The sequence below is a fragment of the Sciurus carolinensis genome, chromosome 2, assembly GCF_902686445.1.
Source record: "Sciurus carolinensis chromosome 2, mSciCar1.2, whole genome shotgun sequence".
Classification (NCBI taxonomy): Eukaryota; Metazoa; Chordata; class Mammalia; order Rodentia; family Sciuridae; genus Sciurus; species Sciurus carolinensis.
This window is the reverse complement of record NC_062214.1, coordinates 165,913,294-165,930,795: the sequence shown is the minus strand read 5'-3', so window position 1 is coordinate 165,930,795 and position 17,502 is coordinate 165,913,294. Positions and strand designations below refer to the sequence as shown.

General features: G+C 31.8%; 2 protein-coding genes across 21 annotated transcripts in view; both read right to left on the bottom strand.

The window, feature by feature from the left end:
- Gphn (gephyrin) overlaps window positions 1–17,502 on the bottom strand; it is a 641,988-nt gene that overhangs the window by 283,464 nt on the left and 341,022 nt on the right. For all 20 annotated transcript variants that reach the window (XM_047539524.1, XM_047539518.1, XM_047539521.1 and 17 more), the window contains one exon: window positions 600–694. In XM_047539524.1, the coding sequence (XP_047395480.1) occupies window positions 600–694 (95 nt within the window). The remainder of the gene's footprint in view (window positions 1–599; window positions 695–17,502) is intronic.
- Window positions 12,303–14,848, bottom strand: LOC124976699 (myb/SANT-like DNA-binding domain-containing protein 4). Its single transcript, XM_047539540.1, is given in 2 exon segments — window positions 12,303–14,620; window positions 14,623–14,848. Coding segments are annotated over 2 exon segments (1,032 nt in total). The 5' UTR covers window positions 14,696–14,848; the 3' UTR covers window positions 12,303–13,661.

The window sequence follows — 17,502 nt, the reverse complement described above, 5'->3', positions numbered from 1 at the left end:
TGCTAAAATAGTAACAACTAAGTCATCACATTGAGGATGGATGTCAACAAAGGTACAATTTTAAATATATTAATTTAATGTAATTACATATTATTAATATAATAATTTAAATATACCAAGTTGGCAAGAGATTATCAACATGAATTGAACTTTTCTTTCATGACTGTACATCAATGTGTCTATTTATAAATTGGAATAGAAGTTCCTAACTTGTTCTCACAAGTTGTTTTAATGAACTTTGCTGTTTAATTTTATTAAATTAGTATTTAGTTAGAGTTAATGAATATCAATAGATTATTATAAACAAAATAAATAGCAACTTCACATCTTATTAAACTAACAACTTTCAGCACTAATACAACATTTTATAAAGGTTTTAACATAATATGCAAAAGAACCCCTAAAAACAAAAACAAAAACAAAACCCAGAACTTGAAGAAACTGGCCAAGATCTAGCTAGAAAACATACTGAGGCTTAAACCTGGAAAAAAGGGGTGACCTTAAGTGTTGTGACTGAAGTTTCTTACACTTATCAGTCTGTTGTACTGAATAGTGGACTGGAATTAACTTTCTTTGCAACATGTTGGTTACTTTCTTACCTAGAGAGCATGCCCAGAGGTGTAACATTAAGTGATCCCATCAGCATTGCCAGGGCCATCCCTGGCGCTTCCCGTTCTATTACTTCTTTTGTGGCCTGTAATTAAAGATTAAATAGCAGACTGAGTGAAATAAGCCAAAAAAGGAAGGCAGAATAGTAAATTCACTAAGAGATAATTATAACCCAGTCTTTCTATAAATCATACTTTGTAATTCCCCAAACATTTGTATTTTTTTTTTTTCAGGATCACTGAATAAAAGCTAAGGACCAAAAGAATCCAGATAACTTTTATAGTAGCAGTACTATCGGATTCCTTAGAGTTCAGTAGTATTTGACAGAAATCACATCTTGCTTGATAACCTGAATTCCAAAAATGATGCCTCAGATTTTTATAATAATTCAATAGATTTTTCAAGGGTAAGAAAGCTGGGCATTTTTTCCCCCTAGTACTCTTGAAATAATTGTCCATGAAAACCAGATATCATTTTATACTCCTCCTATCTCTATGATTTTATAACATGATTTAAAGGGACAAGAAGTCATCAAGTTAACTTTTTACCCATATGCAGGCTAGAAGAAAAACTCTCCATTTACTTTCTTTGATATCTTCAATATAAATTAACCATCTGATTTTTAAAAAAAGAATTAATGAAGTGATAGGTTGTATACATTAGGAAATTTAGGACAGTACATTTTTAGAATAAGGATAGTTAAACCTGGAATAAGCCAGTGAAGGAGAAAGGAAAATTACATTTTCTAAGGATTTGTCAAAACAGGTATAAATGCACACCTGGGAGACATTCTAAGTTTGATGCCAGATCACTGCAATAAAGTGAAAGTCATAATAAAATCACACGAAGTTTTCGGTTTCCCAGTGCACATAAAAGTATGTTTACACTATCCTATAATCTATTAAGTGTGAATAGCCTTATGTCTAAAACAGTATATAATTTAAAAATATTTTATTGCTACAAATGCTAATGATCATCTGAACATCTTGCTGGTGAGGGCCTTGCACTGATATTGATGGCTGCCGACTGATTAATAGATATAATAATAATGAAAAAATTTGGATTATTCCAAGAATTACCAAAATGTGACACAAAGATATGAAGTGAATACATACTATTAGAAAAATGGTGCTAGTAGACTTGCTTAATGCAGAGTTGCCACAAGTCTTCAATTTGTAAAACATACAATTTATGAAGCACAATAAATTGAAGTTCCATAAAATGAAGCACAACTGTATGTTGTACTACAATGGTCAAGATCAGTTTAGGCTAAAGTAGCAGCCAAATACATGACCTAATCCTTTTCTAGTTTTGTGTAAGTGAAGCAATTTACAATAAATTGAAAGCAACAACAAAGGAATAAAGGTTGCAAAATAAATAAGTGGAAAAGCAAACAAAATATAAAGTAAATTATGGAGGAATATAGAGAAAAGTTGATATCTTAAAATTCATTAGAAGTAGAGTGACAGTTCTAAATAAGACTAGCTGTGGTAAAACATTTTTCTCTGGGCAAAATTCAGTTAAAATGCATCAAGTATGTATTAGATGCTAATTGGTATTATAAACAAACTTTTAGAACCCACATAAATTATTACTTCATCCCTTAATATTATACAGAATACAGGACTACTAGAATTGACACAATCTACTGGTTTACTGAATCCCAGCATGTACAGTATTTAACAACAGCAGAAATTTTAAAGGAAAACTAACAAAGGATGCTTCTTAATAAAACCCACTTTAAATAGAAGGGGCCATCAGGCAACAGAAAATGAAACCTTGTTATTATTTTTTAATATAAGGCTTTTTTTTTTCAGTTGTTAATGGACACAATACCTTTATTTATTTTTATGTGGTGCTGAGGATCCAACCCAGTGTTTCACATGTACCATGCAAGTGCTCTACCACTGAGCTACAGTCCCAGTTCAGAAACCTTAAATTTTTAAGTTTGAAAATGAGTTGCTACCATTTAAGTTTGTGTTGAACTAGTATTATCTAAATGTTGTATTAGTAATATCTAATATAATTTTGAGTCTTCCTGAGAAGGAGCACTATTTTTGTGTTTTAAGATGCTTTATTAAGGTTTATAATCTCTTAGGAAACCTAAAATCTTAGAGCCTTAAAAATCAAGCAAGAGGATTTTATTGAGAATAATATAAAAGGAACTCTCTGTATAGAGTAAATACTTCACTACCTGCTCAAAAATGTCCTCTAGATAAGCAATGGTTGACATTTGATAAGTTTGGAGTTTGCTATGGACCTCCCTCTTTCCACTCCCAGGGAAGATTCAGAATTTTAAGATCAGTCAAAATGTAAGATGTGGGGTCTAGTGTGAGGAAATTAGGTCACTGGAGGTACTGTTTTCAGAAGGGATTAATGCTGGTCTCCTGGAGTTGTTTCTTGAGAGAATTAGTTATGAAAAGACTAAGCCTGACTACTGGTTTTATGCCTTTTGATCCTGCCATCTGATTCCTTCTATGAATACCTGTTTCTGTTCCTCTCCTGTGTTCTGATGCAGTCAAGGGGGATTTCATCAGAAGCTGAACAGACAGGGCCATCCAATTTGCGGCTTTCAGCCTATAAAACTATGAACCATAAACTTTTCTTCATAAAGTATCCAACCTCAGGTATTTTGCTAAAACAACAGAGAAAAATGACTACAGAGAGCCACATAAAATGATGTACTCCCAGAGTAGCACAATAAAAATTGTCTAAAAATTGCAGCTCATTAATTTTTCTAGATCCTCTAAAATATACTATACTTTTTGGTGAGGTCACTGGAGAGTGATCTGCATGGAATGTCTCACTTTATTTTTCATAGAATTATTTTATTGGACTTTGATTTTTTGATATGCAATTGGATCTAGTAAAATGGCTCACTGAAATTCTTATTTACATTATGAATTACTTGAGGTCATTGTTCACGATGTTATACTATGATCCTCCTTAGAAAAACATACAGGTGAAATTTACTTTCAAGTGTCATAACTAGATATGGATGCTCTTCTGTGCTACTAGTTTATCTTTAAATTATGATGCTTGTGAATCAAGGCTACTCTGGTAAACAGAAAAATCTGTGGATATCTTTCAGTAGGCTTATTAAACAACCTAATTTCATCTTATTTTCACTTTTTCTATTTTTCACATTTATATTTCAAAAATTCTGTTGTGTTTATTTGGGTAAGCCATCTTAAATATTTTTCAGGGTATAAAAAACATATGGATGGATGGGTTGATGAATGTATGTATTCTTTACATAGAGTTCTTCATCTTTTTAAAAATGTGTTTCCAGAAGGACTGTTAATTTTGTCTTAAGATCTTCTAGAGAATTTGGGTCTATAGACACAGATATTATGTATTTTAGAACATAAAAGAAAAATACATATTGTAGTGATGCCATTGAAAGGCACTGGTGCTAATAGTGGTGACATGGTGGGAAAAACAGAATGTCAGATCCTCCACAGGACTAGAGACAATAGTGTATTCTTGCAAATAGTCTTTCTTACATCTGTAACAACTATTTCTGTTCCAGAAAACATTAGAACATTTTGTTTCTATTTTATTTTCTCTCTGTCTTAAGCTGTCTGGTGTAGTACAAAGATTACCATCTGTGAATGCAGACGCAGCTAATGTCCACAAGAGCAAGTGGATCTGCCACAGAATCTAGGGCCATGCCCAACGCATGGTATGTACTCAATAACAGTTTGTTGAATAAGGAAATGAATCAACAAATGAACCTATCTAGATCTGAAACCTGGCTTTACTACTTAAGTGCTTTGTGAGCTAAAAGAAAATATATAACTTTTCTGAACTTTAGTGTACTAGTAAGTAAAATATAGATATTAATAAAACACATCTACATCATTTAAGAGGGTCTGGAGAACTAAATTAAATAAGTCATCTAGCATATAGTAGATATTTGATACACAATCTTTCATATGTTTCTACTCTGTAATTCAACTTACCATCTCATAATTTTGATCATATCAGAGAACAGGCGTAATATAAATATCCACAAACCACCTACAAACAGTTGTTGAGATCCAAAGATGAAGGCATAATAAATGGAGAGCTAAAACCCTAACATATGAGCATTGGTAATTGCTGGGCAGGAAGCAGAACACTGAAATAGTGCAATCTACATTAAGGAAAACCAATCTAATGAGGTGGGTACTGGAAGAAAGACAAGAAAGCCAGAGCAGAGTGCAAAGATCTATAAGCCTTAAATGGGGAGGCACAACTAGAAGAACAAGGAAATAAAACTTAATTTAGAATGAAACAAGAGAAAAATACCTATCTAAATACCTATTTTATTAATACCTAATAAATATCTATTTTGTTAGAAAATCCAAACAGAAGAATGATTTTAAAAACATAGCCTTATCTCTTTTAATCACATATATTATTACATTATAAATAAGAGTTATCTGTGACAGTTAATGTGTAGATAACAAATATTCATTATCAATAGACTATTCATTATCAATGGCAAAGATGCTCTTAAAAGTTTAAAATTATTTTTTCTTAATTAGCTTAAAGTTCTATTTCCTACTTTCTTAATTATACAATATTGATTTTTAAATTCGGGTATCAGTTTTTTGGAACAAGCAGTGTCCAGAATAGTGAGGTTTAGTTGGATTTGGCTGCTCTCTTTAAATGATATTTATCTTTAACCTCTAAATATTTTCCTAAGTCTGAAAGCTGCAAATGCACATGAAAAAATCACATAATTGTGATCTTTTCCTTGATGCTCTGAAAATAACAAGTTAGATTCTTCAAAGAATGTTAAGTTGTAAAAATGGTGCCATAAATGATTTTATAGCTGAGAGATATTGTTGATGCGATGGAAGTTCATTTTTTAACTTCAGGGGAAAAATTGACCTTAAAAGTTATTGCTAACAGGCAATGATGCTTAAATATATATAAAACACACAACAGCTAAATCTAAATGTGTATACATTTCTTACATGCACAGTGATTCTTTGTGAAAACTCATTTAGTATAGTGCTTTACTTAATTATGTGAACATACTTTTATTAACATAGCAGAAGAATTTGTGATTTATATTTATATGTTTGCTACCCAGGTATGTAAATTTAATACAATTTCCTCCCAACAATTATTATAGTGATCTCTGTTGATTAAATAAACAGCAAAGATTCTCTTTGAAATGCCAGCTAGTGACTACTAACAACTTTGTTACATTATCAAGGTGAGATATGCTTAGAGCAGTGGTTCTAAAACTTTGTATGCATCATAATCTTCTGAGGTCTTGCTACAACACAAGTTTTTTGGCCCCACTCCCACATATTCTAATTCAAAATGTCTGACTGGTCCTCAAATTTGCATTTCTAACACTTTGCCTGGTGATGTTTATGATGCTAATCTTAGGACCACACCTTGAAAGCCATACTGCTGAAGTAAGGAATGAAGTGAATAATGTATATTGCTTGGTCTAATCTTCATAGACACTCTATAAACGTGAGAATCCTTTATCAGAGTCAAATATAGACCTAGCCAGAAAAAAAATGAGGTGAAAATAGGCAGTTTAATGATGGTTATATTTTATTACTTCTTTCCATCAAGGCAAAAAGATTAATTCTACATTAAAAAAGACCATTATAAACTAACAATTCTGAGGCTGCTCATGCAAGTATCCTATGATACATTGAAGCTCTCCTTAAAGTATTTTTTTTCCCTTGGGTCTACACAATGGATAAAATTTACATACATCATAAACTCTAGGAATGTTCAAGGAGAGTCAGCTATTAATCTTTTCTCATTTAGGAGATACGCCAGAACAGAAGAAAGAACCACATTACTACAATACCAGTCTTGAAACTACTTGAATTTAAACAATTGATTTGTAGATTATTTTTATATTAGTTTTAATCAATTTATATTCTCTTTTAACAAATCATACCACATTAGTGTATCATAACAATATGACTGAATGTTGAAAAACTACTGCTAGAAAGAAAGAGAAGATACACCCATGAAATCAAGGTAATTTAAAATGATAAAATTTTTGTATGAGATTAAAATATTTTGCTTAACTTAAAAAAAAAGTATCCCAAATTTACTTGGGAGATATAATCTTTTTGCTAATGTTCATCTTTTCTTTGGAGTTTTAACGTTATTAAATATTTATACCTTCTGCTCCTGGAAGAAGCAAAAAACTTTTTGTGTGGAGAAACTCAATTTTGTTTTTCAGTTCAAGTTGCACAATATATAAATAGGATCCCACTGTAATGAAAAGTCAAAGGAGATAATATAATTGTAGGGAGAAAGCAAGAAAGAGACCAGAAATTTGAATACTGTAGTCAATTTCATCTTATATGCCATTTGAACATATTCTATGCAGTGAACAAAAGATGATGAGTTAAATCAATTGTTCTCAACATTCATCTCAGTTCTTAAGGATCAATGAATCACTGTGTTAGGTAAGCTTCTAGTGTTTAAAGGTAATTATCTATCTTTATAATCATAGCTTGGTTCTTAAAGCACACCAACTAATTTACTTAGTGCAATAAAACAACTTCAATGTTGGAGTAAAACCAGGTTGTTGGGCTTGCTGTGAAATAATACGGCTTTGTATGATATGGGAAGGTTGATTAAAATATTTCCAAGTCTGTTTTCACTTTATGAAAAGTCTCACCTTATTTGCTAATATTTAGATCCCATCCTTTTTTCAGTGACCAACTTGAAAACAGAGAAGTGAACATTCTTTTGCATTACAACAATTCCCTTTAAACATAGAGGTGTCTTTTATATTATTTTATTTCTTTATTTTATTAATTTGGTAATCAAATTATCAAACCAAAAGGCTGGGAACTCAGATGAGCAAATTGTTTTTTATAAGAGATTTTCATGAGACAATTTGTATTCATATTCTGCTTGTATAAATAGCATACCTTATATCTAAATTCAGGAAAAGGTGAAAAAATATTGATATTTCTATGAATTATTAGCATTTACATCATTCATTTTCCATATCATAAAAAACAGCAAAGCTTTCCTTAACAGTATGGTGTTGGCTATGTATGCCTTTTAATCTACATAGAAAAAATGAAAAAAATGTTACTCATTTCCTCAAAAGTTATATATAGGTATGGAAAAAATGTTTGGGACCTTTAATCTACAACAAGGTGGTTATAGTTAATAATACTATATTATATGCCTGCAATTTGCTAAGTGAGCAGATTTCAAATGTTCTCAACACACACCAAAAAGATAAATATGTGAGGAAATGACTATAGGTTAATCAGCTTAACTGTGGGAATCATTTCACAATGTGTGTGTGTGTGTGTGTGTGTGTGTGTGTGTGTGTGCACGCTTGCATACCTGTGTATAAAATCAAAACACATGGAAAAAAACAAAAACAAAAATACATAGTTCACCATAAATATGTGCCCTTTTTATTTGTTAATTATACCTCAAAAAAGCTGTGGTGAAAAAAGAAATATAAGGTTGATACTATTCTGAATGTGATATGATGTGATATGATGATGTGATACTGAATATGATGTGATACTGTTCTGAAAGGCTTCTGTCTGATCGGTGAACTGATTAATATATGACCTACCCTTTTTTGCTCTAGGCACTGTGGGGTTTTCTTTTGTTTTGTAATGTGGTTGTAACATTTACTGTAAGTGGCAACACAATGGCTGCCCTAAAAAAATCTATATATTGGATTCTCATTATATTAATGATCATATAATTACTTGGTTTACTTAAAGCAAGGCAAAATTCTAATGTTCATTATAACTTCAAGTTGTGCTTAAACATGTTAATTGAGAAGAAAGGAAACGAAGTCCTTCCTTTAGCTTATAAATACTGTTTGCAGATGGCTTATTGCCAAATGATTTTACAAAATCTAAAACTTTGGTCTTCTGCCCTGAGATGTGGTATTTCTAATTGTTGGTCTTTTAAAAGAAATCATCCACACTGAAAAGAGGTAATTATTACATCTGAAGTTTCCTTTCTGCAAAACTGGATTTTCATCAAAATAGGCCCATATGATAAAGTGACAGGAATATTAAATAGATGAGGTAAAGGAAGTGGCATGAGCAGAACTGCTTAGAAGGGAGAAAAATTAAAATATATAATATCTCATATATAATATTTATTATTATTATTATTATTATTATTATTATAAGGTGTTGCATTTTGTCATCTCATACCAGCCTCAGTAGTTTTAAAATTGGGATCAAGTGACCAAAAGAAAATGGTTACAGTACTTCTTAGAAGCAAGAAAAATGGGCACAGCACTTCTTATAGATAGCACTTCTTTGAGATAAGCTGAACAAAATAGAAATTCCAATAATGAGGCAAGAGAAAGAAGTATACACATACATATTTGGAGGCTATGACATATTGTAAATTGAATTAAATAACTTGTTTTCTAACAAGTTTTCTCATGGAAAGATTGATTTTAATTCTACTAACCTCTCACTTTGTGATTGGACATTTTGTTCCTCATTTGTAATTTAATTATTTAATAGTCCATCGTTATTCACATATTATATGACTATCAGTTTTTGTACTTATGTCTCCTGAATTTTTTTCTCAGTTCCATTTGTAGAAAGAGGGTAACGATATTTGCTACCTCTCTAATAAGTTGAAAGTATTAACACAATAAAGCATTTTTGGTTAACTAAATGTCGTAACATTCATGATGCTAGTATGATAACATCACATAAACTTACAATGCACTAAAACACTTATTTCTCTTTTTCACTCTATTGGTGAGCTAAATATGAACACTATTATTTAGCTACATAATTCAGTAATAAAAGAAATATTGACATTAGAAGTTTTTACTTTCAGTGTCTCTCTTTAAATATACATGTAGAATTCTTTATTCACATAGCTAACATTTCTATTTTGCACAATACAGAGGTTATGTAATTTATTACTTCTCTCTCTACATGGTGAACAAATAGACAAACTAATAAATTATTTGACTAATACAAAGTCACAGTGTAAATCAACAAAAAATTCTAGAAGGGAATTCAGGCCTATAGACTCCAATTCTTACTTTAATCTGTTAATCTATATTTTATGCTTTAAGTTTATAAAGCACCACACTCTATTCAGACATAGGAAAGATATTTGTATTTGGTTTAGATGTGTTAGAATACATAAGGACCTTAGTATCTTTCTTAATACATAGCTCAGCAAATACTGGGCACAACTATTTGTACTGACACAGATCTAAAGTCACCTCTGTAGTAGAGACTGGTGTTATAAACTGGGGTTAAACCAATTATGAAAACTGATTAATTCTATCAGAAGCACTATAGAATAGAAGATATACAGTTTCTGAGCTTATGTAGTTAATTTGAAGATACCTGAAGAATGCATCATGTCAGCAATAACCTTGAAAATTTAATAAAGATTTATGAAAAAGTAGCAATTTTAGAAACAACTGTCAGGAACATAGCCCTGGGCATTACTACAAAACCTCTAAATAGGAAGACTGGGAAAGAATGTGAGAAGCTTAGAAATATCTTGTGAAGAATAACAGCTTTTACGTTAAGCCCAATGGAAAACAGCAATGTAATTACGTACTTGAGTACCGATGAAAATATATAATCAAGTGTCCATAAGTACTTGTGGTTAAGTAGTTCAAATCAGTAAGACAAATAAGTTCATATCAATTTTTTTTCAGGACTGAGCACTGAATTAAGGGCCTTGTGTGTGCTTGGCAAGCACTCTGTCACTGAGCTATATCTCCAATCTCAAGTTTATATCAATTTTTAAATTCTTGTAACAACTATGGACTAAAAGTTATAGCTGTGAAAAAAATAGCAGGCTGGGTTTTTTTTTTTTTCCCTGTGAGGATGGAAATAAGACTTAAGATACCTTTAAATGGGGAAACTCAAAGATGCAATGTCCCACTCAGTTCATCAGTGCTCTGCTGCTCACACTAAAGATTATTTATTAACTAAATTAGACCTGTTAGATGAAAAAAATCTTTTACCTTTATTTGGGATAGAAATAACAAGGGACTCAAAAATAATCAGAGGCCTAATTTTTAAAAACTTCAAAGAAGAGGTGCACTTAAACTTTGTCACTGAAGAAGGCAAAACTACAGAAATGCAAATATAAAAAAATCTTCAGAAATAAGTTCTTACATATACTCTAATTCGAAAGTTGAAAGGAACATTTTATCCCATAATGAAGATTTACCAAGGAAACAATTTTAAGTGTGTGTGTGTGTTATAATACTGATCTGCAACCTCAGAATCAGGAATTTAATCTCTATTATAGGACATCCAGACTATGATGCTTAGAATAAGAATAAGGCAGTTCACTATTCAAAGAAGGCCTATCTACTCTTCTAATTTGACACTGAGAAATGAAAACAGAGCCCATTCTTGAACAGAACAAATTATATCTCAGAAATGGAGGATAAGGTGTATGGATTGGGTTCTTTAGATGAAACTGAAAAACTGAAAACTGAAAAGTGACTTTATTAGAGCAGAAGACAGGGTGGGAGTAAAGAGGAAGAAACTGGTTGCCCCTATTGGCATTAAACAAATTCTACTTCCTTGTCAGAAAGGATAGAAATGACTATTTCTACTGATAGACACACACACACACACAAACACCTTTAGACATATATGGTCACTGATGAGGCTATTCATTTATAACTTTTCTTCCTTCTATATGCTTAGACTCATTTTTAATATTTAAATATTTAATCCACCTATAGCTTAAATTTGTTATATAATCAACTATGTCCACTAAAATTGATAGTCACTTTTTTCAATACCTTTTATTAAACAATCCTCCTTTTTCCCAATTATTTGAAATGTCAGATTTACAAATGTTAAATTCTAATATTACATATAGGTATGTTAATGAAATACCATTTGGTTGTATTTATCTACTAGTTCAATTCCTTGAAATGTATTAAATATTTTAATCACTGTGCCTGTACCTTTTATATCTGATAGAATGAAGCCCTCTCATGGTTTTACTATAAACCCCCCACCAAAAAATATCCCACTAGTTATTTTTATAAATTTGCTCTTTTAAATGACATTTAGGATTGCCTTTCTACATTCTTCTCTTCCAAAAACTAGGAATTGTATTAAATTGATCAATAAATTTAAGGTACACAATTTCAAAAGGGCATTTGTGTCTAAGAACATTATGTTACCCTAATCATTCAAGTTATATTGTGTTCATCTAAAAGTTTTATTGAGTTTTGGTAAGTTTCTTAAGTTTAGTCTTAGGTATTGTGAAGTTTCCTTTTTTCTTACTATTGTAAATGAGTTCCATTGTATTTTCTAGTGGGCTACTACTAATTTAAGTAATATTACTATGTGAATTGTTATAAAATAAAATACAGCCACCATGCTGAACTCGTTTTGTTTCAAATGCTTTTTCAATGAACTCTTGGGTTTTGTCCTAGGAAATCTTATATATAAATACAGTCTGGTTTCTTCTTTTTTAATATATATATTTTTAGTTGTAGGTGGACAAAATATCTTTATTTTATTTTTATGTCGTCCTGAGGATTAAACTCAGGGCCTCACGAGTTTTAGGCAAGTGCTCTCTCACTGAGCTACAACCCCAGTCCCTGGTTTCTTCTTTCTAACATTCAGATGTCTTCTTTCTTATTAACATATTGTGATGGACAAACTTTCTAGAATAATTAAATAATGGTGACAGTAACTATCTTTTATTTCTTTTTTTTTTTTTTTTTAAAGAATCAGTCATTTACTCACTGTGACTTCTATGAGCTTCAGATTCAGGAATAATAGACACTACTCTCAAGAACATTGTACAGATTAGGTCAAATTGTGTGTTAGTGCTTTCCCCATCGATAAAACTCAGCTATTATCGTTATTTAAACATCATCATCATTATTTGATACATAGGAAATTCTCCCCACCTCCTACTCCCATACAGTTAGTCTTTATTTTAAAAAGTCAACCAAGCACGCCCTGGGTCCAAGTGCATGGATGGCTGGTACCACTTTTACATTGGTAGCATTTTTACTAGCTTCCATCATTCTCTTTTGTAACATTTTAGTACATGATTGAAATGACAACTTTTATAGTCAAACTAAGACAACAGATTCAAAGCAGAAAGGAAATCAAAGTTTTGATATTGTATGTTGTTTCAAAAGCGTCAATAGATGAAAGAGCTTTGTTTCAGAGTGGCCAATTTTAGACAATCTCTGAGGTTCCCTGTGTTGTTTTCTGAATATCCAGCTATTTATAGATGGAAACATGGAGATAAAATATTTATAATCTTCATCACTTCCTATATTCAATATACTACAGAGTCATGTTTCATAGTTAAAAGTTTTTTGGCAATTTAAGTATCTACCCACATAAACATTTGATATTTTTAATATTCTAAAACTATAAAACATTACAGAGGAGCATAGTTGGGCTAGGATATGGTTTTTCAAACCTGACATGAATGACATTTGGGTTTGTAAATTCTTGCACAATTTTTTTTTTTTTGCCGTGCTGGGGATCAAACCCAGGGCCTTGTGCTTGTAAGGCAAGCACTCTGCTGATTGAGCTATCTCCCCAGCCCCTGGGTTTGTAAATTCTTAACTGTGCATCTTGTGCATTATAGGATGTTCAGCAGGATCCCTGGCCTTTATGTATTACATGCTGTAGCAACTTGCCCTCCCATGCCAGTTTTGACAAAAATGTCTCAACATTGCCAAATGTCTTCTGGAAGTCAAAATCACCTTTCACTGAGAACCACTGGGTTAGAATTTAACATAGACATAATTGTAAACTCTGGGTGCACAGATAATACAAGACTCTATGTTATATTACTAATGTGGAGAGTCTAGCACAATAATTTTCTGTTTATGCTAGGGCACAGAGTTTTATATACTATACTATTCAAGCATATAACCACCCACATGTAACTATCTTTTTCCTACTGAAAACACTGACATTAGATAAGAAAATTTTTTTAAAAACAAAGTTAATCCAGCAATCACCTTTATATCACCTGATATGAGAAAAACCTATAGTCTACAAACATTTGCTAAATGGAGACTAAAGAAATCACTGCAAGTGTCCTTCCTTCTGAATTCTAAGTCTCTCTTTCTCTACTTGTAGGTGTTCCTTTTCGATCTGCAGCTTCTCTGATTCAAACTTCAAAAACTGCAGCCTATCTTTTTCCAGATGCAAGCGTTCTCGTTCAAGTTTTAACTTCTCTGTTTCTATGTCCTGTGGCTGAAGCATGGACTTTTCTCCTTGGCCAAGTTCACTTTCCAGAGATGGTTTCTCAGAATTGACTATCTGTAACCTCAATTTCTCTCTCTCAATCTGTAGCCGCTCCTTCTCCAGCTGCAGGCGCTCATGCTCCATGTCTAAATGCCGCAGCCTCTCCTTCTCTATCTGTAGGCGTTCCTTTTCTACCTGAAGCCTTTCCACCTCAATATCCAGTCGTCGCTTTTCCAACTCTAGTTTGTATTTCTCTATGTTTACAAGCAAGTGGGGCTCATCATATGCAGACCTGGATGGTGTTGAGTTAAGGGTGAAAAACTCATCAATGTGGGGGAAGTCAGGAAGTTCATTTTCTCTTCTGGAATCTGGTATGACAGATGACAGCATTTCTTCCTCTTCCTCAATCTCAAATTCAGGACTCTGGGGATCCCTTTCTTCTTCTTCCACTTTGACCTCTGTTAAGGATCCACCTGCATCCCTGAAATCTGCCACATTTTGCCAATCAAAATTTGGATCATTTCGGAATCCAATCTTTTCATCTATCTCTTCAGTGAGAGAGTCATCTAAATCAGATGTGGGAAGAGGAAACCCTGATCCAACGAGCTTAATGTTCGCCTTCATTCTCTTTCTCTTCATAAGTGCTCGCCAGTCAAGATACCTTCTTTTCACTTCCGTCCCTGTCCTCTGTTCTCCTCCTACAGCATTCACACACTGTGTGATCTCCTCCCAAGCCATTCGTTTCATCACATTTATTGTTGTATTGAGCTGCTTGGAAAAGATAACTTCTTTCCTTTGGTAATTTCTTTCAAAAGCGTCTGAGTTTCTTGAACACTAAAATTGCTTTTCCTTTTTCTTTTTAACTGCTTCATTTTTTCTAATTAAATGGAGATTTTACAGGAAGAAAAGACGTGAAAAGAACCTGGAGTGCTGCAAAGCACACGAACCAAGTACAAACTCTTGTTGGCACTTAGTTTAAATCACTCAATTTTCTATTCATCAAGTAGTAGAAGTAGGCTGGATAATTCTTGCGACCCCGACAGCACCTCGGCAAGATCGCCTGTAAGGGTGGTAGAAAAGAGACGCTTCATTGATTCCCCCTATTTCTAACTCTAATAAGAATTCATCTCATCTAGTGCTTCAGCTTTATTATATTTGTTGGTTTTTGTGATTAACAATTTTTATTCTTTACAATTTAACAAAAATTCTAATTCACCATGTTTTTCCAAGAAAAATATACTGAATTTTATACCTTTTTGGCTTACATCAAGATGATCATATTGTTTTTATGATTTACCTAGTAATGATATAAATGGAATTATATTACTGTCCTTGAATTCTTAAAATATACTTGGAAAATGATATGTATTAAAAAAACATGTTGCTATTTCATGTTTGTGTATATTATTTTACTATTTCTACATATATCTTCATATGTGATTAGGACTATAGATGCCTTGTTATCTTTATTTCATGTATCTTTAAATCCCAATTTTTCTTCATCCTGTGTCACGATATAGTTAAATAACAGAGGGGTAAGGCAGGAATTACCTGTTCTTTAAAGTTTTGATTGAAATTACTCATGATACCCCCACACTTACTTCCTTTCACTCTCCCACCTTTCTTCTTTCTTTTCCTAATATACTGTAGTAGCTACTTTATTAATTGACAGATGCTGGAAATCAAAGTACTCTTGAAATTTTTTTCACTTTAATTTTAAAACAGTAAGTTAAATCCATAATTACAGAATGTAATACTGACATGTGCAATATTACATTCTCTTCCTAACCATCTAATGCATATTATGATGAAGAATTATTAATTGTTTGAATTTGTATAGAGCAGAGATGAAGCTAATTGTATATCAAATCAAAACCATGTTTCCATTGCTTTTTTTAAAACCAAAGACACCTCTCAGTAAAGAAGAGTTAGTTGCCTTATGTCTCAATACTTATAAGGATTTACATATTATATTGTATTCTATTTTATTTTTATCTAATGATATTGTTTGATCAAGGCTCATTAGCTTAAAAGATGTCTCCATTAGGGTTGTTTGGTTGTAGCGAATGCCTGTCAGAATGATTAATAGAAAGCAGTATGGTTTGTGGTTACATTTTGACTAGAATATAATTGTTGGATGAAAGAAAAGAACAACTTTTCTAATGTTAGGAAAATGGGTACTTGAGGTATGGAATAACACTTCCAGTAATAACTTCAGGTTGAAAAAAAATTAAATGCTATGTCTTGATAACTAAATAATAAGATGGACCCCTAGCTCACACCATCAACAGAAATTAACTCAAAATGAATCAAGGACTTATATAAAACAGCTAAAATCCTACAAGTCTTATGCGGTTTGATTCATTAAAATAAAAAACATAGAATTACTATATTATCCAGCACTTCTACTCCTAGATATATAAACAAAGGAACTAAAAGCAAAAGCTTGAATAGATGCATATATCTCAATGTTCATTGCGGCATTATTCCCAATAGCCCAAAGATGGAAAAAACCCGAATGTTCATCAATAAATAGATAGACAAATTGTGGTATATCCATACCATAGAATATTAGTCCACAATAAAAGGAATGATGTTATTATATACATTACAACATGGGTAAACTAATAAGGCATTATACTAAATGAAAAAAGCAAAAAAACCCCAAAGAACAAATATTAAATGATTCCACTTTTATGAGATATCTGTAACAGGCAAATTTATGGAGATACAAAGTACATTAGAGGCTATCAGGGTTTAGGGAAGGGACAAATGGGGAGTTATTATATAACAATTACAGAGTTTCTGCTTGGGGTGATGAAAAAGTTCTTAAAATTGATACTGCTCATGACTGTAAAATATTGTGAATATAATAAATGCCAATTAATTATACATTTAAAAATGGCTAAAATAGCAAGTTCTTTTGTTATGTATAGTACCACAATTAAAAAAATACCAAAATCCCTTGAATTATATATTTTAAATGAATGAATCATATGGTATGGGACTTATATCTCAAGCTCTTAAAACAAAAAAGAAAGGCTGATATGCGATGGAAAACTTGCAGATGGTTTAAAAATTACTCTAACAATGAAAAAACATTGAGGTTAGTGATATATGTTAAGATTTGAATAAAACCTTGTACAAAATTTCCATGAAAAAGACACAATTGTCTTAAATAACATTTTCTATGTGGTAATTTGTACTTTAAATTAGTGAATTAAATATTTCACTATTTTATATACATATACATGTATAAGGATAACTCCCCCATTTTCAAATCTTTTCATTGGGAAATTGATGATTCATGTTATAGTTGGTGTAATTTTCCATTAAGGCATATACAGTAACAGTTTTAGATAAAGAACAAGGCACATACTATTCTTCCCTATTTCCCATGATTCAGGATAAAAGAATTGTGAACTTGGAAAGAGGTTTCAATTTTTGGACTGATAACTGAAGGGTATTAAAGTAACAAAATGATATGTAGCTATTCCTGTAGAGACTTAACATTTAGACCACAAAGATCTGGTAGATTATATATTCTTTGAACTATAGATATCTGGATTCAGGGACTAAATTTTTGCTTTAGGCAATTTATATTAATTCTTTCTTACTTTTTAAATTCAAGGAACGTGTCAATATTCTTCTGACTTATTATAAGATGATTCCAGAATAC